This window comes from Mauremys mutica, chromosome 2 (genome assembly GCF_020497125.1).
Source record: "Mauremys mutica isolate MM-2020 ecotype Southern chromosome 2, ASM2049712v1, whole genome shotgun sequence".
Lineage (NCBI taxonomy): Eukaryota > Metazoa > Chordata > Testudines > Geoemydidae > Mauremys > Mauremys mutica.
In genome coordinates, this window is record NC_059073.1 from 164594872 (window position 1) to 164618486 (window position 23615).

General features: G+C 45.1%; 1 protein-coding gene across 2 annotated transcripts in view; it reads left to right on the forward strand.

Moving 5' to 3' along the window:
- SEMA5A (semaphorin 5A) overlaps window positions 1-23615 on the forward strand; it is a 668529-nt gene that overhangs the window by 587383 nt on the left and 57531 nt on the right. For both annotated transcript variants that reach the window (XM_045005697.1, XM_045005698.1), the window contains one exon: window positions 21745-21963. In XM_045005697.1, coding sequence (XP_044861632.1) covers window positions 21745-21963 — 219 coding nt within the window. The remainder of the gene's footprint in view (window positions 1-21744; window positions 21964-23615) is intronic.

The following is a 23615-nucleotide window of genomic DNA, read 5'->3' on the forward strand; positions in this document are numbered from 1 at the left end:
GATTAATCAGGAATTGGAACAGTGTTGTGGTGAATTCTCCATCATTCGTAATTTTTCAATCAAGATTACATAGGATTTTTTATAGATATGCTTTAGTTCAAATAGGAATTAATTCAGAGTAATCCTATGGCTTGTGTTTTATAGGAGGTCACACAAGATGATCACACTGGTCACTTCTGGTCTTGGAATCTATGAACGTGCTAGAGAGATGGCTGTAGTTCCATTTTCATGACAGAGTGAAGCTTTTTATCTTGCTGGTGTTTTTCATAATGTTACAGAGTTTACGGCCAGAAGAGACCACTGGATCATCTAGTCTGACCTCCTGTATGTCAGAGGTCACCATCTCTGCACTACCCAGTATCTATACAGTAAACCTAACAACTGAAATTAGACCAAAGTATTACAGCCCGCTGGAGACTAGACTATTATGTGCCACAGGCAGAGAATAGGAGAAACCAAGATGCCCTTGTGCACAGAGCCCCACAAAGGCAGGGATATGATTAAGTGAGATATACCCAGAAGTTCAATGCATCCTTCTCCCCCCTCCCCCCAATGTCACTGCAAATCTTAACTGGGGAAAAATTCCTTGCTAACCCCAGATAGGACAATAAGATAGACCCTGATTATCTGGCCAAAAATCAGACATTCAAACACTTGTGAGCGAGAATGCTCAGTGTCACCTCAGAGTTCCAGCCCACCCCGCCCAATGTCCCATCTCCAGCTGTGACCATACTCATGCTTCAGAGGAAGGAGATTTTAAAAAAAAAAGCTCAGAATACATTTTGCAGGTGATCCCTTCCTGGCACCTGCAAGTAGTTGGCCAAAGCCCTGAAGCATGAGGTTTTAGGAACATAGGACATAAACCAGAAGTGGGCTCCACGTCTGTTGGCCCTTCCACCTACCATCACAAACAGCACCATCATACAGTCTCACTCATAAATTTGTCCAGCTCATTTCAGAAATGTTAACGAAAAGAAGGCAATTGATCACAACAGGTAAATTAGTTTCTATTTCTTCAGGACTGGGCTTAATATCTCAGGATAACCCAGTATTTTTTACCTCTGGCTGTAGGACTTGGTGGTGTTTGTCAGATGTTCTTTCTAATAATTAACTGATCAGAGAGATAGCCATGAAATTGTAGAATAATTTTTGAGATTGCTCTGTCATCTCTTTCCTTCTGCTGTCCTTTTTTGGGAGAAATTCTGACAAATTCTGCGTTTATTTTATAAATATTTGGTTAGACTATAACACTGATGATGAATAGAGCTTTTTACTGAATAATTAAAGAGCAATAGCTAGCTGCATGCTTATGACAATTAACTAAATAGATAATTTATGAAGTGGATAACTTCTGTTATTAATGTTTTATAGTATTGAGCTATCACCAGGATTTAAAGTTCTGTTTCCTACTACAAAGGAAAAATGACCTCCTCCAATGTTCTTTTAGCTATAGATGCATTTTACATACAGAATTAATTCATACTAAATTATTTTTCTGCTTACCAGTAGTGCTTAGTTATGAATAAACAATATACAAAAATATATTTATTGTTCACTGATATTCAGGTGAAGTCAACCCTAATTTTAAATGATTAGTTATGAGATTCTTAATTTCATTATTATTTATTAGTACTTATAAGAATACTTTCCACTTACATAGCCTTTTACATCTTCAAAATGGTATAACAATTTGATTATTACAATACCCTTGTAAGATAAATAAGCATTAATAACTACAGTAGGTAAAAAAGTATTATCTGCATTGAATAATTTTTTGCAGTGTTGTTATAACTGTTGGTCACAGGATATGAGACAGACAGTGTAGGTGAGGTAATATCTTTTTTTTTAATCAGCTTCTGTTGGTGAAAGGTTTGGGGTTCTTCTTCGAGTGATTGCTCCTATGCATTCCATGTAGGTGTGCGTGCCGCGCGTGCACAGCTCTTCGGAAGATTTTTACCCTAGCAACACTCGGTGGGTCGGCTGGGCGCCCCCTGGAGTGGCGCCGCTATGGCGCAGGATATATACCCCTGCCGACCCATCCGCCCCTCAGATCCTTCTTCCCGCCCGTGACGGCCGTTGGAACAGTGGAGCGCGGCTTAGCTGACCTCCACTTCCCTAGCTACTCGTAGTTTCTCTCGTTTAGTATATAGTTCAGATGTTTATAGTTGTAGTTAACTTTATTTGTTTGTAGTATAGTATTTATTTTCAGGGGTTCGGGGTTTATCCCCTTCCCCTCACCCGGTGCTGGGTCCGATGCCCGGTCCACAGGGTTCTACACTGCTCAGCCGGCCACAAGCCGATGCCGACAAGAGATCCTCTCCTAAGTGCCTCGAGGAATCTCAACTAGCAGATAAGTGCCGCATTTGTGAGGCCTTTAATCCGAGAACAAAGGGGAGCGGGACTTTCGTCTCAAGCAGCTCCTGAGGGAGGCAGCTCTTGCTCCTCTGCTCTCGGCGCCGAGTGCTGGTTAGTCTTCAAGGAGTGCTCCCTCGGCACCGGATCGCCGGTACCGCCAAGGCCTCCCGGCACTGGCCCTCGCTGGCTCCGACGTCCACTCGGCATGGTTCCCTCTCCTGGAGGATGAAGAGGCACGATATACTTGCTGCGTCCGAGCCGCCTGCTCCGCAGCCAAGCGCTATGCTCAGTCGGAGCGCCCGGCACCGATGTCGGCCGCGGCACCGACAATATCCGCACCATTAACTCTGGCCAGGCAAGAGCCGTCGAGTCCGGTGCTGGGAGGCTCCCCGGTACGAACCGTGGTAGAGCTCGCTATGAAGCTGCATCCGAGCCGCCTGCTCCGCAGCCGAGCGCTATGCTCAGTCGGATCGCCCAGCACCGATGTCTGCCGCGGCACCGACTATATCCGCACCATTAACTCCGGCCAGGCAAGAGCCGTCGAGTCCGGTGCTGGAAAGCTCCCCGGTATGGACCGTGGTCGAGCTCGCTATGACGCTGCGTCCGAGCCACCTGCTCCGCAGCCGAGCGCTATGCTCAGTTGGATCGCCCGGCACCGATGTCTGCCGCGGCACCGACAGTATCCACACCGTTAACTCCGGCCAGGCAAGAGCCGTCGAGTCCGGTGCTGGAAAGCTCCCCGGTACGAACCGTGGTCGAGCTCGCTTTTAAGCTGCGTCCGAGCTGCCCGCTCCGCAGCCCGAGCGCTCTACTATGTCGTACTGCCCGGCACCGGTACCTGCTGCGGCACCGACAGTATCAGCACCGTAGACTCCGGACACATAAGAGCCGTCGAGTCCAGCACCTGAACGCTCCCCGGTGCGAGCTGTGATCGAGCTCACTATTCCCTCCACGCTGGAAACATTTCCACAGCGAGGGAGTTGATGGCAAGGGCAGAGCCTGCGCTGCTTTAACCCCCGACACCGCCGGTGCGGGTTATATTGCCTATCGGCGAGCCTGTCTTGCTCACGCCACCCTGCGTCGGTACCGCAGAGCGGCACCATTCCCGATCGCGGTCCCACAGACGTTCTTGGTCCCGTCACCGATCGAGGTCCCGACGCCGCTCGCAGTCGCGGCACCGTTCTCTATTTCGGTACCTTTAGTACTTGCGGCACCGGTCAGCGTCCCGTTCGCTGGCCCGGTACACTCGGCACCGATCCCGCTCCCGGCACCGCCCCAGGCACCGAGACTCCCGTAGCCACTCCTGAACATCGAGCCTCGCGCTCTCAGTCGACCGCCCGGCACAGCTCCGGTGGCAGGTCCCGTTCTCAGTACCGGTATGTCTCCCGGTACCGATCCCCGGTGCCGCGTTGAGCGACGTCAATTAGAGAAGGAGACTCTACCAAAGGCTCTTCAGCTCCTTCGGGGCCATCCAGCCACGCATCAGTGTTGCCACGTGCGGACGCTTCATATGCGCAGTACTCTGTTTTCCGATGTGCCCTCCAGAGTCTTCCAGGAGACCTATCAGTGGTCCTTCTAGTCACCTTGGGCGTACTACCACGCCAGAGGCATACCGGTGCTCCCATCTCGCTCCGTTCCGGCGGAGCTCTGGGAGCCAGAGGCGACAATTAGCCGTCCCCCTCCGACCGGTATGGAGCAAGCCCCGGTTCAGCCACCGGGCTCCCAGATCCCACTGGGTCAGGAGGTCGTCCAGGAGTGCGAGCCCACACAGGACCCGCTTGTCCCTGGCCTTTCTTCTGCCTCCTCCCCAGAGGAGGCGGGGGCAGAAACATACTGCTCGGGCCCTCCTCTGATCGGAACGCAAGTGCATGGTATCATCCAGGGGGTACGAGTACCTATAGGTACATCTACCCCCCCCGCTCCCTTGTCGTCCAGTCCCGCAAGGGGATGGAACGCCATGGCCAGCAGGCACCAGCCCCTAAAGCCAAGGAGGCTAGCTGAAGGGTATTACTAGGCCGTAAGATGTACTCGGCGGGTGCCCTGCAACTTTGTGTAGCAAACTAGCAAGCCCTGCTTAGCCGCTACTATGGGTGGTGGTGGGCAAATTTACAGAGTCGGTTCTTCAGAACTCCCGTCAAGAGTTCGATGCCCTCCTGGAACAAAGGAAGTCGCTAGCGAGAGCTTCCTTCCAGGCCTCGTTGGATGCAGCTGACTCTGCTGCCATGACTCTGGCCTCGGGTGTTGCCACGAGGCGCTTTTCATGGCTCCAGTTATCAAGCCTTCCCTCACAGCTGCTGCACACTATACAGAACTTGCCCTTCAATGGCAAAGGCCTGTTCTCTGAAAAAACTGGCTCTAGGCTGCAAAGCCTAAAGGGCAACAGGGTCACTTTCCACTCTCTCTCGGCATGCACACGCCGGTGCTTCAGCGCCGACCCTTCCGTCCCCAGCCTGACCGCTCTTACCCTGCGCCTAGACAAAGCCAGGACTTTGCCAGCAGGCGTCGCTTACGCGGTCGTAGGCGTCAATCAGGACCCCAAAGGAGCCAAAATTAGGGTCCGTCTAACCGCCAATGGGGCAAAAGCCTACCCATCCTAGTCCCTCTTAGGGGCTCCTCTCATGAGCGATTCCTCTTGTAAGAGGTGCGGACGCTCCTCTTCATCGGAGCTATACAGGAGGTACCTAAGGATGAAACCTAATCCCCTAGGCGAAGGGAGGTCTCAGACCTATCCTAGATCTGCGGGACTCAACAAGTTCACGATGCAGATAAATTCCGCATGGTACCCATGGGGACCGTCATCCCATCCTTGGATCTCGGAGACTGGTATGCCGCCCTCGATATGAAGGGCGCGTATTGTCACGTCGCCATTTCTCCTCCACAGGGAAGGTACCCCCAGTTCCGGGCCTACCGTCGTTTCCAGAGGGACCACCGAGCCCAAGTTACCAGTCATGCGGGCATCGACACGGACCTATTCCTGTGTCTAGGCCTGATGATCAATAGAAAAATCCACTCTGATTCCCACACAGGGAATAGAATTCATTGGGGCCATCCTGGACTCCAGTCTCGCCAGAGCCTGCTTACCTCCGCCTCGGTTGCAGGCGATGGTAACATTTGTACAAGGTCTACGGACCTTCCCGACAACTTTGGCTCGCACTTGCTTAGGTTTCCTGAGTCACATGGCTGTCGGCACGTTTGTTTCCAAACATGCCAGGCTTCGCTTCCGTCCACTTCAATCGTGGCTCACCTTGGTGTACCACCCGGGCAGAGATAGCATTCTCATGGTCGTCTCGTTCCCCCTGGGTATCCTAGGCTCCCTCGACCGGGAGTCAGCGCCCTCCCTGGTGTATCCAGGGATGCTGTTCCATTCATTCCTCGGGGTCCCTCATGACAGACACCCCATATCTCGGCTGGGTGCTCACCTGGGTCAGTTTCGCACTCACGGCCTTCGGTCGGCTCAAGAGCTGGCCTTCCGCATCAATGTCCGAAAGCTGAGAGCAGTCGGCCTTGTATACCAGGCATTTCAGCTGGCGGATCGCCTCAGCAGATCCTTCCTGTCTCACAAGTGGTCGTTTCCTCCAGACATTTCCATTTAGTTTTTTGGAAGTGGGACTCTCCCCGCATAGCCCTCTTCGCTCTCGCGAGAACGAAAAGATAGAGAAGTTCTCCTCATTCCAAGGCCTCTCCCCGGACTCGATCTTGGAGGTGTTTTCTGATGCCGTGGATGAGCCATCGGCTGTACGCTTTCCACCGTTCCCGCTGGTTCACAAGGTCCTGCCAAAACTCCGCAGGGACAGAGAGCACCTGATCATGATCGCTCCAGCGTAACCCGGGCAGCACTGGTACACCAGGTTGCTACCCCTGTCGGTAGCCAACCCTATTTCCCTGCCTCTTTGCCCAGACCCCATAACGCGGGATCACGGCAAGCTTCACCACCCAGACTTGTAATCCCTACACCTCACAGCATAGCTGCTGCGTGGCTAAACCGATCCCAGTTGCATTGTTCTGCCTCGGTTCTACGGGATTCTCATGGGTGGTAGGAAATCTTCCACTCGGTTAACGTATCTGGCAGAGTGGAAGCGTTTCTCCTGCTGCTGCGAAACGCACAATGTTTCTCCTGCCAAGGTCCCGATCCAGTCCATCTTGGACTACCTCTGGTCTCTCAAACAGCAGCACCTGGCGCGGTCCTCATTAAGGGCACTCTTGGCAGCCATCTCTCCCTTCCACCCAGCGGAGAGTGGCCGCTCTGTATTCTTATACCTTGTGGTTTCTAGGTTCCTCAAGGGCTTGGAGCGTTATACCCCCCCAGTTGGCCCCCGCCAAAACCTGGGTCTTCGACCTGGTTCTAACCAGTTTTATGATTGCCCATTCGAGCCACTGACGACATACTTGCTGACATACCTGTCCTGGAAGACAGTTTTTCCTGGTGGCCTTTCCATAGGCCAGACGAGTCTCCGAGCTTCAGGCGCTCACGATGGACCCACGGTATACTGTGTCTCTCAAGGACAAGGGCAGTTGTGACCACGTCCGGCCTTCCTCCCTAAAGGTGGTGTCAGCCTCTCATACCAGCCAGGATATCTTCCTCCCGGTCTTCTTTCTGAAGCCTCACTTATAGCAAGGAGAGCAACAATTGCCCTCCATAGGGCATCCGCAATCTATATCGAGCGGGCAAAGCCCTTTCGTAACGCCCCCAAATCTTCGTCGTGCTGGCGTGCCGGACGAGGGGCATGCCTGTCTCCTCCTAGAGGATTTCGTCTTCAATGACATCGTGCATCCGCACCTCCTGGGGTTTGGCCCATGTTCCATAGAGCCACCTTACTTCACATTCCACCAGGGCTCAGGCTTCTCGGCTGCCTTCCTGGCTCACGTACCCTTTCAGGGGATATGTAGTGCAACTACCTGGCCCTCGGTCCACACCTTTGCCTCATTGGCCCAAGAGTCCAGAGATGATGCAGCCTTTGGCTCAGCAGTTTTGCATTCTGCAACATCTAACTCCGACCCCACCGCCTACGTAAGGCTTGGGAATCACCTACATGGAATGCATAGGAGCAATCACTCGAAGAAGAAAAGGCGGTTACTCACCGTAGTAACTGTTGTTCTTCGAGATGTGTTGCTCCTATCCATTCCAGACTCGCCCTCCTTCCCCACTGTCGGAGTAGCCGGCAAGAAGGAACTGAGGGGCGGATGGGTTGGCAGGGGTATATATCCTGCACCATAGCGGCACCACTCCAGGGGGCGCCCAGCCGACCCACCGAGTGTTGCTAGGGTAAAAATCTTCCCGAAGAGCCGTGCACGCGCGGCGCGCACACCTACATGGAATGGATAGGAGCAACACATCTCGAAGAACAACAGTTACTACGGTGAGTAACTGCCTTTTCTCGGAGCTCATTACAACAATTTGTAAGGTTTCAGAGTAGCAGCCGTGTTAGTCTGTATCCGCAAAAAGAACAGGAGTACTTGTGGCACCTTAGAGACTAACAAATTTATTTCAGCATAAGCTTTCATGGGCTACAGCTCACTTCTTCGGATGCATAGAATGGAACACACAGACAGAAGATATTTATACAATTTGTAACACGCCCTACTGTCCTTTAACCCTTAATTGCCCACTTCATTTTAAAAGATCTTCTACAGCACGCATAAACCCTTTATGCTTAACAATCTGTCCCACCTTTTATTTAGATTGGACACTCTGTGTACCTTCTCCAGGCCCGAGGAAGTGCTCTCTGAAACTCAAAAGCTTGTCCCTTCCACCAACAAGAAGCTGGTCCAATAAAAGATATTACCTCACCTACCTTGTCTCTTTTGAACAGTTTAGGCATCGTGAAGTTTGATGACTCATGCAAGATCACAAAAGAGTAAGTGTCTGTGCTGAGATGAGCACTTGGGTCTGGAGTTCCTAGTTCCCAATCCTTTGTTCAGACAGCTAAACCAATGGTAGATCTTTGAAACCTCTGGGGAAGCCTAAGAACATCTGGCTTCCTTGATAACTGAGATCATCTTTGCCTCCTTGAAAGAAGGCAAGATGTCAGATTACCTAAAAAAACACCTATAGACCAAAGAAGTCCAACTGACCCTGAATAATGTCCTTAATGCCACCATCCGTTATCATCTGGTCTCCAGCTCTCTCTTGCATCCTAGCTCTCGCAGCATCTGTCCTCTGCCAGCATGCAGTTTTCATCACAGGTTTCAGACCAGCTACAGCAGAGAAATGGCTCTGCTGGTGCTGATGCAGCCATCACCTTTTCCGGGCCCGAGACAAATATACAAGTCTTTGTGCTGAAACTGCTAGATAACTCTGCAGCCTTCAACAATGTTGATCATCCATTGTTGATGCCACATGTGAGATCTCATGAGATTAAATTGAATAGTACTATGTTGGATCTGCTTATTCATACCAGACATAACACAGATAGCATAACTTAGTCCTTATCATCCAAGTCCTATCCTGCATTGTCCTCCAAGCCCAATACTCTCTGTTCTTCTTCACTGTCTGCATGAGACCATCCTGACAGACTGTGATATACCACAGACTAAGGGGACTGATATGAGGAGGGCACTTAGCTGTACATCTCCTTTTAAAGCCATTCCCAGTATTTCCCAACACTTGGAAGAAATCAACAGGTGAATGAATAACGTTTGTTTCAAGCACAGTCCAGGGAAGATGGAAGTTAGTTAAGATGGGGAGGAGCACTTTGAGGAATTTACCAATGTGCTTGGACCTATGAAGAGCATCAAACAACTGTCAGGGTGGTGAGGAACCTTGAGGTTTCGCTAGTCCCCTCACAGCATCTGGACTAATGGCAAGAAACACCATATTTCACCTTCACCTAACCAGGAGATGTTGATGGGACCCTAGCCACTGTGATCCATGCTTTTCATCACTTCCAGATTGAACTATGGCAACTCACTCTACCTGAGGGTGGACATAACCACTACAAAAAGATAGATGCTGGTACAGCATGCCGGTCACACCTCGTTAGTAACAATGGCTGCTGCAACACACATTTCACCTGCTTTTACTAGCTTATCTAATTTTTCATTCATTTCAGAGGAGAGTTCAAAGTCCTGCTCAAAAGATACCTAATGGATACATAGTTACATCAGAGACTCTCTTACCACCACCGGTAATCACCATTTCCTGTAATCCCTAATGTCCTGTAAGCAGAACATTTTTGGCAGCATGACCCCAGCTAAGGAACATCTTGCCAGAAGAGACCAAACTAAACCCAATCTTAATATTCAGAAACCAGGGTAAAACACACCTTTTCCGTAAACCCTTCCTCCAGTATCAATGCTGTTAACCAGCCAAACAAAAATCCCACACAAGCTTTTCTGTACTGCTGGGTCTGAGACAAAAACAACTCTTTATTCCCCACCTTTGGGCTCTTTAATTTTCCACAGTGCTATGCACTATAAGGAAACTAAGAGAGATCTGTATATAGATGTACAGTTATTTTATGCAACTTCTGGCAGTACAGTCAATCACTGTGTCAGTGCCTGGAAATTACATCACCTTTGTCTGTTCCTTCAATTTGTGTGTACTAATGAAGGGAGAATTGTTGATATTGCTCTCTTGTGATTATCTATATAATGCTTCTTAGCAACACCTGTTATGTAGAATCATTGCATAAAATTAGGGTGAAAATTATTGGAAACACAGAAGTCAGTCATTTCAGTAACAGAGTCTCTGGGAAACATTTAATTTTTGTATATCCCTCAAATCTGTTAATATTTCTAAAGATACATGAACAAACATCCCTGGAAGCCTGCTACTGCTTGCTTTAACCCTAACCTCAAAAAAATCATTAGTTCTAAAGGAAAGATATAATTCAGCCTTAATACTAATTTAGACCTTGTCTCTCACGAGGGGAGACTGATTAAATAATAGTATTAGCCATGGAAGAGTACCAGAGGATATCAACACTTTTTTTATTTTTAACTGAAGTCTGAATGTGAGAATGTCCTACTGCCAGGAGGAATAAAAGATGAAATGTTATCTCTTTCATAGCTGTCTCATCAAGGCTAAGCTGTGTTGCATCATGATAAGAAGAAAATGACTTTTTAAAGCTGTGATTGTTTGACTTTAATATAATAAATACCCTCTGCCCATAATATTAGTGGAACTTTATGGTTATTTTTTTAAACAGAAAAAAGACAGAGAAATAAAAAATGAGGTTTTCATAATAATGTTAACATTTCCTTATTGCACTTTACCTAATTTGTCATTACATATGTAATCTTAAAATTGCTTTAATATTTGCCTTGCATATTATTGTTTAAATGAGCCTATTTGGGCTGTGAAGTTCACACCTAACTGATTAACATGGTCCTGGGGAGTAGCATTTTCAACTTGCTCAGATGACTATAGGTGGGAAAGAGTGAGTTTGATGATGATCTTAATGCATTTTAATTACTTACATCCAAGCATGGGATATCGGGAGAAAGCACAAGTAGGTGAGTGCAAGAGGGGAGGGCTCCAGCCCCATACTGGGACACCAGGACAATCAGTGAGTTATCTTACATACCTATACACAAATGCAAGAAGCCTGGGGAACAAGCAGGGAGAACTAGAAGTCCTGGCACAGTCAAGGAATTATGATGTAATTGGAATAACAGAGACTTGGTGGGATAACTCACATGATTGGAGTACTGTCATGGATGGATATAAACTGTTCAGGAAGGATAGGCAGGGCAGAAAAGGTGGGGGAGTTGCGTTGTATGTAAGAGAGCAGTATGACTGCTCAGAGCTCCAGTATGAAACTGCAGAAAAACCTGAGAGTCTCTGGATTAAATTTAGAAGTCTGAACAACAAGGGTGATGTCGTGGTGGGAGTCTGCTACAGACCACCAGACCAGGGGGATGAGGTGGACGAGGCTTTCTTCCAGCAACTAACAGAAGTTGCTAGATCACAGGCCCTGGTTCTCATGGGTGACTTTAATCACCCGGATATCTGCTGGGAGAGCAATACAGCAGTGCACAGACAATCCAGGAAGTTTCTGGAAAGTGTAGGGGACAATTTCCTGGTGCAAGTGCTGGAGGAACCAACTAGGGGAAAAGCTCTTCTTGACCTGCTGCTCACAAACAAGGAAGAAATAGTAGAGGAAGCAATAGTGGATGGGAACCTGGGAGACAGTGACCATGAGATGGTCGAGTTCAGGATCCTGATACAAGGAAGAAAGGAGAGCAGTAGAACAGAGACCCTGGACTTCAGAAAAGCAGACTTCGACTCCCTCAGGGAACTGATGGGCAAGGTCCCCTGGGAGAACAACATGACGGGGAAAGGAGTCGAGGAAAGCTGGCTGTATTTTAAAGAATCCTTATTGAGGTTGCAGGAACAAACCATCCCGATGTGTAGGAAGAAAAGTAAATATGGCAGGCGACCAGCTTGGCTTAACAGTGAAATCCTTGCTCGTCTTAAACACAAAAAAACAGCTTACAAGAAGTGGAAGATTGGACAAATAACCAGGGAGGAGTATAAAAGTATTGCTCAGGCATGCAGGTGTGAAATTAGGAAGGCCAAATCACACTTGGAGTTGCAGCAAGCAAGGGATGTTAAGAGTAGTAAGAAGGGTTTCTTCAGGTATGTTAGCAACAAGAAGAAAGTCAAGGAAAGTGTGGGCCCCTTGCTGAATGAGGGAGGGAACCTAGTGACAGAGGATGTGGAGAAAGCTAGTGTACTCAATGCTTTTTTTGCCTCTGTCTTCACAGACAAGGTCAGCTCCCAGACAGCTGCACTCTGCAGCACGGTATGGGGAGGAGATGACCAGCTCTCTGTGGAGAAAAAAGTAGTTCGGGACTATTTAGAAAAGCTGGACGAGCACAAGTCCATGGGGCCGGATGCGCTGCATCCGAGGGTGCTAAAGGAGTTGGCCGATGAGATTGCAGAGCCATTGGCCATTATCTTTGAAAAATCATGGCGATTGGTAGAGGTCCCGGATGACTGGAAAAAAGCTAATGTAGTGCCCATCTTTAAAAAAGGGAAGAAGGAAGATCCAGGGAACTACAGGCCAGTCAGTCTCACCTCAGTCCCTGGAAAAATCATGGAACAGGTCCTCAAGGAATCAATCCTGAACCACTTAAAGGAGGGGAAAGTGATCAGGAACAGTCAGCATGGATTCACCAAGGGCAAGTCATGCCTGACTAACCTAATTGCCTTCTATGATGAGATAACCGTCTCTGTGGATGAGGGGAAAGCAGTGGATGTGCTATTTCTGGACTTTAGCAAAGCTTTTGATACAGTCTCCCACAGTATTCTTGCCAGCAAGTTAAAGAAGTATGGGCTGGATGAATGGACGGCAAGGTGGATAGAAAACTGGCTAGATGGTCGGGCTCAACGGGTAGTGATCAATGGTTCCATGTCTAGTTGGCAGCCGGTATCAAGTGGAGTGCCCCAAGGGTTGGTGCTAGGGCTGGTTTTGTTCAATATCTTCATTAACGATCTGGAGGATGGTGTGGACTGCACCCTTAGCAAGTTTACAGATGACACTAAACTGGGAGGAGTGGTTGATACGCTGGAGGGTAGGGATAGGATACAGAGGGACCTAGACAAATTAGAGGATTGGGTCAAAAGAAATATGATGAGGTTCAACAAGGACAAGTGCAGAGTCCTGCACTTAGGACGGAAGAATCCCATGCACTGGTGAGGCCTCATTTGGAGTACTGTGTCCAGTTTTGGGCCCCACACTACAAGAAGGATGTGGATAAATTGGAGAGAGTCCAGCAGAGGGCAACAAAAATGATTAGGGGGCTAGAGCACATGACTTACGAGGAGAGGCTGAGGGAACTGAGATTGTTTAGCCTGCAGAAGAGAAGAATGAGGGGGGATTTGATAGCTGCTTTCAACTACCTGAAAGGGGATTCCAAAGAGGATGGATCTAGACTGTTCTCAGTGGTAGAAGATGACAGAACAAGGAGTAATGGTCTGAAGTTGCAGAGGGGGAGGTTTAGGTTGGACATTAGGAAAAACTTTTTCACTAGTAGGGTGGTGAAGAACTGGAATGGGTTACCTAGGGAGGTGGTGGAATCTCCTTTCTTAGAGGTTTTTAAGGTCAGGCTTGACAAAGCCCTGGCTGGGATGATTTAGTTGGGTTTGATCCTGCTTTGAGCAGGGGGTTGGACTAGATGACCTCCTGAGGTCCCTTCCAACCCTGGGATTCTATGATTCTATGAAGCAGAAATTAGCCATAGAAAAAAGACATACACTATTGCACTTCGAAGGATTTTCTTGACAGTAGGTTAGAAAACAATGATTGTGTGGTTAATAAAGTATGTCTACTTTCAGTCTTTCACTTTGGAGATATCTGCAGAGAATGGTAGAACTGAAACATAGGTTTTGCCTTTTTTGTTGTTGTTTCCTACTGTGGTTTAAAATCATCGCATACTGTAATTTAGAAATGGTGCAGAATACTGGAGTTTCAGCTCCAGCTCATCGTTTCTCATTGCAATGAATAAACGTTTTTGATTCAATGCATTTATTGCACTCATTTGCAGTGACTTCTCATTGCACTCATTTGCAAAGACCTTTCAAGTTTGTTTATCCAAAAACATAAAAACTTCTAAAAGTATTGGTAGAAGCAGTTACTTATGTCATATCTCCTACCAGAAGAACTAGTATCCTCCTTTCATCATCATCAAATCATTCCCTTCCAGGGACAAAAAAGATCAAAGAAATAACAGTTTCAATTCCAAATACTGGGGTGGGTAGGCTGGGACTGTACTTTTATTGCTACTATAGATTTATACTGCTAAGAATTGTGCATTGATCTATGTTATTGGGTTTGTTCTTACGTATTTGCATAGTCTTGTCATGGAAACAGTAACCAATACATACAGGAAGAAGGAAGGTCTTGAAAGGTACAGGATAGGGTGTTAGTTCCCCAAAGTTAATAGCATCACCACCATCTCAGAATGCCCATGTCCCTCTTTACATACAGTTGTCTTTTCAGAGACGCTATGGTTGCCATCCTATCCTGTTTCATCTTCAGGAGTTTGTCAGCCAGCTGACTCTTCCCTCCTGAGATGACTGGGTGTCCACTTGTCTATTCTTCATCATGAGGAAGTTAGCAAGTATCTCATATACCACGAAAGGTCTTTAAAGTAACCTATGCAGTAGGACTGGAACCCTTCTATTCCCAGCTCTGCCACTGCCCACGTAATACCTTAGGAATTGTAGAAAATTGATAAGGGAAGTGTAAGTATACAAGAAGAAATGTACAGTCAGCAGAGTTAAGGACAAAATAATTTTTTTAAAGTATGTTAAGAACAAAAAGAATCCTAACAACAGTATTGGTCCATTACTAGATGGAAATGGTCGAATTATCAGAAATAATGCAGAAAAGGCAGAAGTGTTTAATAAATATTTCTGTCTATATTTGGGGAAAAAACATTATGTAGTCATATCATATTATGATGAGACACTCTTTCCATTCCCATAGTTACTAATGATGATGTTAAATAGTAGCTACAGTTAGACCTTTTTAATCAGCAGGTCCAGATAACTTGCATCCAGGAGTTGGCTAAACCATTAATGTTTATTTTCAATAAATCTTGGGACACTGGAGAAGTTCCAGAAGACTGGAAGAAAGTTAATGATGTGCCACTTTTTAAAAAGGTCAGTGGAATGACCTGGGTAATTATAGGCCTCTCTGCCTGACATAGATCCTGGGCAAGATAATGGAGTAGCTGATACAGATGCCATTGGTGAAGAATTAAAGGAGGGTAATATAATTAAAGCCAATCAACATGGCTTTTGGAAAATAGATCCAGTCAAACTAACTTGATATCTTTTTTTATGAGATTAAAAGTTTGATTAATAAAGGTAATATTGCTGATGCCACAGACTTAGACTTCTGTAATGCATTTGTCTTGGTACTGCATGACATTTTTATTTAAAACTAGACTGATATAAAATTAACATTGCACACATTTAAATGGATTAAAAGCAGTCTCACTGATAAGTTCAAAATGTAATTGTCAGTGGAGAGGGATCATCGAATGGGTGTGTTTCTAGTTAGTCCTGCAGGGATCAGTTCTTGGCCCTCTGCTGTTTTAACATTTTTAGTAATGATGTGGAAGAGAGCATAACATCATCACTGATAAAGTTTGTAGATGACACAAAGACTGGGGGAGTGGTAAATAATTCAGAGGACAGGTCACTGATTCAGAGTGATCTGGATCATTTGGTAAACTGGGCACAAGCAAACGATATATATTTTAATATGGCTAAATGTAAATGTATACATCAAGGAACAATGATTCTATCCTGAGGAGCAGTGACTCTGAAAAAGATTTGGGGATTTTGATGGATAATCAGTTAATCATGAGTTCCCAGTGCAATGATGTGGTATAAAAGGCTAATATGATTCTTGGATGCATAAATGGGAATCTTGAGTAGGAGTAGAGAGGTTATGTTACCTCTGTATTTGGCAGTTGTTCAACTGCTGCTGGAATGCTGTGTCTGGTTCTGATGTCCACAATTCTAGAAGGGTGTTGATAAATAGGAGAAGGTTCAGAAAAGAGCCATGAGCATGATTAAAGGATTAGAAAACATCCCTTTTAGTAAGAAACTCAGTCTATTTATCTTAACAAAGAGAAGGTTAAGGAGTCTATACTTACCTACATGGGTAACAAATACTTGATAATAGAATCTTCAGGCTAGCGGACAGAGATATAACAAGATCCAATGGCTATAAGCTGAATCTAGACAAATTCAAACCAGAAATAAGGTATAAATTTGAATAGTGAAGGTCATTAACCATTGGAACAGTTTACCAAACATAGTGGTGGATTCTCCATCACTGGAAATTTTAAAATCAAGATGAGATGTTTTTCTAAAAGATATGCTTTAGTCCAAACACAAATTCATTCAGGGACATTCTGTGGTCTGTGTTATATATGAGGTCAGACTAGCTGACCACAATGATCCCTTCTGGCCTTAAAATCTATGAAAAATATGAGCCATGGTGTGATGGGTTCGGTCACAGAGACCCCCTTGGGACTGTCACCTGATGTCTTGAGACGACCTATGAGCCCATTTTCTCTGCGAGTTTGGGCCTCCATAACCCTGTCTTGTTGAGCCAGATACGCTAATCTGCTACAACACAGACCCAGGGTCTGACCCACGCCCCCAAAGCTGCAAACTTAACTGAAAACAGCTTAGCAAGTGCTCCTGTCTCTAGCACCCAGACACGTAGCTCCCAATGGGATCCATACCCCAAATAAATCAATTTTACTCTGTATAGTTTGTACAGGGTAAACTCATAAATTGTCCACCCTCTATAACACTGATAGAGAGATATGCACAGCTGTTTGCTCCCCCAGGTATTAATTACTTACTCTGGGTGAGTTAATAAGCAAAACATGATTGTATTAAGTATAAAAAGCAGGATTTAAGTGGTTTCAAGTAATAACAGACAGAAAAAAGTAAGTTACCAAGCAAAATAAAACAAAACACGCAAGTCTAAGCCTAATACAGTAGGAAACTGAATACAGATAAATCTCACCCTCAGAGATGTCCTAATAAGCTTCTTTCACAGACTAGACTCCTTCCTAGTCTGGGCCCAATCCTTTTCAGACCAACGTTGTAGCTTATGGCCTGGGTCCAGCAATCACTCAACCCCCCGTAGTTACTGTCCTTTGTTCCAGTTTCTTTCAGGCATCTCTTTGGGGTGGAGAGGCCATCTCTTGAGCCAGCTGAAGACAAAATGGAGAGGCTTCCATGGCCTTTTATATTTTCTCTCTTGTGGGTGGAAACCCCTTTGTTCTTCTGTGCAAAGTCACAGCAACAAGAGGGAGTTTGTAGCCACCTGGGCAAGTCACACGTCCATGAATGATTCAGCTTTTTGCAGGCTGACACCATTGTTTACATGTTAGTTTGACGGTTCCCAGGAAAGCTCAGATGTGAATTGGCATCTCCCAAAGTCCATTGTCAGTTAAGTGTTTCTTAATTGGGCAGTTACTGAGAATAGTCCTTTCTCAAGAAGCTGACCAAATGCTTTACTGAGGCTACTTAGATTTAAACACATTTAGATAAGTACATAGCCAATATTTATAACTTCAAATACAAAAATGATACACACATACAGACAGCATAATTATAACCAGCAAATTACAACCTGTCTATAGACACCTTACTTGACCTTCTTGGTACAACTATAGGACCTTGGTTGCAACAATGATCTATACAGTCACAGTTCATGTCAATAACGTCACACATGGGTGCCCAGAATGTAATGCATCTCACATAGATGCAGAGTGTAAAAAGTAGGAATATGCTGGAATTGTGGAAAAATTTCACTCCGTTAATAATGTCATTGTGAAATAGTATCTTCACATTTACAAGGCGACAGAGAATGCCTATTGTTTGCAGGAAACTGAATTGAAATATACAGCAGTGGCCAATATTTACACTCCAGTTAATTTCATTTTCTTATATTTCTATATTATACTATATGTCTAGAATTCAAAATAACATGGTCAGTTGTTGTCATTTGTAGCCTTTGTCTAAAGGGAAAGCTCAACAAGTCTGTGAATGCTATGGATGGGATTCACAAAGGGATTTAGGCACCTGACTCTCATTGGAATCAATGAGTTGGGCACCTAAATACCTTTCTGAATCCCATCCCCATATACGTTGTTGTTAACCTATAGACAGAGTGCTAACTGTAACATATTCTTTTAACACCTTGGAAAGAATGAGACACATGGCAATGTTAGCTGTTTCAAGAACTTCCCACTAAAACAGCTATTTTGTACATAATTATGTTTTGGTGCTAAGGTCCCTCTGAGGTTTCACTAAAATAATTTTTCTGGCATTACTCCAAGAAATCTGATATGTTAATGAAAAAATGTGAAATAAGGTCACTCATTTCCCTTAAGGCTGAAAATTCCCCCGCTCAGAGTGATCTCCAGTTCATTCTAATGTTATTGTAAAATGATACAGTGCTGCAGCATTTTATCTAGAGAAATACTGACCAATGTAATCTAAATCAGAATAGCTCTGCCATGATTTATGCCTCCGTAAGCCCTTTGGTTGAAGTGCTACCATTTGGAATTCAGGGGCTGAAGTATGTGTGGTGTGGGGAGGTGTTGTGGTGCCCTCTTCTAAGCCCCATTCATCATATGTATAAACCTGGCATTTCTCAGCTGGGCAACCCCATAAAGAAAGTCACTGATGGAGCTAGGAGTTGAAGCAACATTCTTAACTTCCACACTGTTTCCCTATGCTCTCTACCATTCTGGATTCAAATCTGCGTCAGGTTTCATAAAATGTGCTGATAATATCTTTGCACAATAGGAGCTGGTTCAGGGGGAGAAATAATAGTTCTCAGCTATTGCCTAGTGGGAGGATTTTTCCACAGCTTTGAGGATTTAGTATTACTCTCTAACCAGCTGAGCTAGCTGAACAGTTTCTGATCACAAAATAAAGAAAAAACAAACCTATTTGTTTGTCACTGCATCATTTAGTTCAATATTTCCCACTGTTATTGTGTACTAAATAAAAGTCTCTAAGGCCCCAGCTATTGTAATTGTATTGAGTAGAGTGCAGGTGTAACAGTGTTACTAATGTTTGAAGCTGTGGTGGAGACAGGATATAGGTATTTTTAATATTATTTTAGCTAATCATGTCCAGGAGTTCATTGCAGCAGAACTGGTATATCAGAGCAATTTGTGTAGACACACATCAAAATTGCAGGTGTTTTTAACATAATTCAGCATGACCACTGTGGATGTACTGAACTGTTTGTGCTTCCACTGGTACAAAACAACTGTTTCAGTTAACAAATGATTCACTGTGGACAGGGTTTCATACTGCAGCCAAAGATTTCGTGCCCTGGATTGGAGTGAAGCCAGTTGGACACAGTGAATGTAGTTCTTGTTACATTCCATTTGCTTAGGGTACTTGTATTAGTATGGTTTGAGTTTAAGATTACTAGAGGGCAACATCTCCTCAATATCAGTTGTGACTCATAATATATTCTTATTAGTTGATTCAACATACTTGTTACTACTTTAACACTACTTAACTCTCCCAAAGAGAGTGAGCTTACAGCCTGAATGTGAGTCTAGAGCCCATTCTACGCTAGGAACATTTTTCAAAAATTTCCCAGTATTGATGACATGGTTCACCTTCACTTGCATTAGGAATATTGGGAGCCCTAGTGTAGACAAGCGCCTAGCTGCTACAGCTGTTTTAAGCACCGTGTCATCTAGCCTGCTTAGAGCAGTTCTAATCAATCCAGTACTTAAAATGGTGGAAACAGTCAATGATCCATTTACAGTAGGGCTCCCAATGATGCTAATATTAATAGAGGTGAACCATGTTAGTAATGCTGGGAAACATCAGAAGAATTCCCCTAATGTAGTCAGAGGCTGATATCACTGCCATACATTGCAGATGTACACAGTCGCTGAGCAGTTCTGCTACAGCTCATAGGATCAGAAGTTAAGTGCTATGCTGAGTACTTTTGGGAGAGTTCCTTCCCAGGTAGGATCTAGCCCTAAAATGGCATTGAAATGACCTTTAGAAGTGGTTCTTCCAGGTGGGGATTGAGGCATATTTTGTAGTGTTGCTGTTAACAAGCTTCCACACCCATTGAGGTGAAATGAGGGGAAAGCAGTGGATGTGCTATTTCTGGACTTTAGCAAAGCTTTTGATACAGTCTCCCACAGTATTCTTGCCAGCAAGTTAAAGAAATCTGGGCTGGATGAATGCACGGTAAGGTAGATAGAAAACTGGCTAGATGGTCGGGCTCAACGGGTAGTGATCAATGGTTCCATGTCTAGTTGGCAGCCGGTATCAAGTGGAGTGCCCCAAGGGTCGGTGCTGGGGCCGGTTTTATTCAATATCTTCATTAACGATCTGGAGGATGGTGTGGACTGCACCCTTAGCAAGTTTACAGATGACACTAAACTGGGAGGAGTGGTTGATATGCTGGAGGGTAGGGATAGGATACAGAGGGACCTAGACAAATTAGAGGATTGGGCCAAAAGAAATATGATGAGGTTCAACAAGGACAAGTGCAGAGTCCTGCACTTAGGACGGAAGAATCCCATGCACTGCTACAGACTAGGGACCGAATGGCTGGGCAGCAGTTCTGCAGAAAAGGACCTAGGGGTTACGGTGGACGAAAAGCTGAATATGGGTCAACAGTGTGCCCTTGTTGCCAAGAAGGCTAATGGCATTTTGGGTTGTATAAGTAGGGGCATTTCCAGCAGATCGTGGGATGTGATCATTCCCCTCTACTCAGCACTGGTGAGGCCTCATTTGGAGTACTGTGTCCAGTTTTGGGCCCCACACTACAAGAAGGATGTGGATAAATTGGAGAGAGTCCAGCGGAGGGCAACAAAAATGATTAGGGGGCTGGAGCACATGACTTATGAGGAGAGGCTGAGGGAACTGGGATTGTTTAGTCTGCAGAAGAGAAGAATGAGGGGGGATTTGATAGCTGCTTTCAACTACCTGAAAGGGGGTTCCAAAGAGGATGGATCTAGTCTGTTCTCAGTGGTAGAAGATGACAGAACAAGGAGTAATGGTCTCAAGTTGCAGAGGGGGAGGTTTAGGTTGGATATTAGGAAAAACTTTTTCATTAGTAGGGTGGTGAAGAACTGGTATGGGTTACCTAGGGAGGTAGTGGAATCTCCTTCCTTAGAGGTTTTTAAGGTCAGGCTTGACAAAGCCCTGGCTGGGATGATTTAGTTGGGTTTGGTCCTGCTTTGAGCAGGGGGTTGGACTAGATGACCTCCTGAGGTCCCTTCCAACACTGAGATTCTATGATTCTATGATTGCCTACACTGTACCTTTTCTGTGAATAAATCATGGACTTCAGACTCCAGCAGTGTTTAATCTGGCACCTTTTCTTAACACTAAATTCACTTTAAAAGATAACAGACAAGGAAAAAAGTTTAGAAAAGGTTTGAAACATGTTTTCATTTTCCTGCTGGCTGATTTAAACAAGAAGCACATTATTCTCATTGTGTATGAGAATGGTTCACTTGCCATGCTCAGGTGTATCTTAGCACTTCAGCTGAGTGCAGAAGAGTCTGAAAAGTGTAATTTTAAATGGGGAAAATACTTTTCCTCACAATACGACTTTTTCATGGAAATTCATTACATTATTATTTTATTCTAAAATTTGAGCAGGGTTATCTATTGGTTCATTTCTACTGTGATTTAATGGCAGCTGCAGACACCATAGGAGGGTTTATGGGATTTCTGTCAGGTAAGGTAGTGAAATAGAATTACGAGGTTATGTAGCCAAATGAAAAACAAAATCTGGAACAGTACCAAAAATGTTTATTAAAAGATTAAGATTAAACATGAAGACAAAATGTATGTTTCAGGGTGATAGCCTTTAATCCCATGTTCTGCTTTCAATCTTAATTCTTTAGGACTGTCAGGGGATTTCTTGCGTTCTGGACGATACTCCGCTCATACAATTAATGGAGCCTGGTCACCATGGACTCCATGGTCTCAGTGCAGTCGAGACTGCAGCAGAGGTATTCGCAACCGCAAGCGTGTCTGCAACAATCCTGAGCCCAAATATGGAGGTCTTCCGTGTCTGGGCCCATCTCTGGAGTACCAGGAATGCAACATCTTGCCTTGTCCAGGTAAGAGTTGAGAGACATCAATAAGGGTTATGGAAATGATTTAGTTCTCTTTCAAGTCCATACTTTACAGTAGTACAAATTATAAAGTAGCTCAAACGATTTCCTCCTCAGCTCCTTTCAAGACCAAAGTGAACTTAACAAAATAACTTTTGCTCTGTAAACTTCAGCAATGATTTGAAACCAGTGCTATATAAAGGGTACAGAAGACATGCATCCATGGTAACTGCCCATAGCAACTAAAACTGTAATTTATATTACAAAAAAACCCGTTAACATTCAATCAGCACCAGTGTCAGATATGAGTGCTTTAACATATAAGGTACCATATGGAAATGTGATTTCTGACCTGTTTCAACAGACCAAATTGTTTTTCTGCCAGAAAGGGAGAATTTATTTAGTCAAGCAGCCAATTAGATTTATAATGGATATAGACTAGAGACAGATCCTCACCTAGTGCAAATCAGTGTATCTTTACTGATTTCAGTGTAGTGTAGCTATTCTTAATTTACTCTGGCTTAGACTTTGGCCCTAAAGATGTGAGAAATGTTCATGAGAAAGAAAAGGATAAATCACATGAAACTGCCCTGGTTCAGAATTGTCTTTCAAACTCAAAGCTTAGCTTTATCAAAGTAAGGTTTATGAACCTGTTGAGTAAATTTGTGACAGACTTTGAATGCAAGGCCCTGGGAGGTCTTGGGAGGTCCTGGATAGATAACAGGATGAGATGATGTCTCAGGTGCACTGTAAATAGTGCAATGCTTGTGAGAGTTCATTAGAAGAATCTTAAGCAGATTTTTCATTCAAAATTTTGTAATGGTTCACTAAAAAGATGATAAAACCTAAATGTATATTTTTTCAGACAGTGAATACCGATGTGCATCATTGTATCTTCTATATTTGGCAAGATTATTTGTGCCCTGATCTTCTCTCTTTCTCTCTCTCTCTTTCTCAAGCAAAGGGGCCCCACATCAAGAGGATATGTAGAGGAGAAGAGGGGGAGTGCTGGCTGCTCAGCATGCCTTCCTTCTCCATTCACACCTGATATGGCTGTGGCATTATTCCCCTTTTAACCCTAAAGGAATTCCATGTGTGAATAATGTTGACCCAGTAGATAGTCTTTCAGGCTCTCCAACCACTAGCCTCAGGTTGGGGGAAGAATTGGGGCTGAAGGAGATTGGAGGGAGGGTGAATCTGAATCTCTACACAGGGAAGCCCAAGAGAGCTGAGAGCCAACAAATGGTTACAGCTGACATTTTCAGTGGCCCAGGTCCAGTGCAGATTTTAGCAGTCTGGGGCATGTTTACTATGTGTCAACTGGCAACAGTTCTCTAGGGATCAGTACACTAGGTGGTGATAGCCAGAACATGGAGCATCCCATTCACTTCTCCTCCCCACAGGTTGTCAGGAAGGAAGTGTACATCCCCTCTAAACTGCTCCTACTCAGGACTCCCCCAGGCCAAGGGAATTCCCAGCAGGGAACCTGTTTTCTGGTGGTGCTGGTTTCCGCTCCCTTTGCACTATATGAACAGTGTAAAGGTAGCAAACAGGGCAGAATATTGGTTGTGGCCTCTTAATCGTCTTGAAATAAGATTTGAAAAGGTTGGACACCACAAGGCAGAGCCTTACCTCATGTAAATGGTCAGGCTCAACTG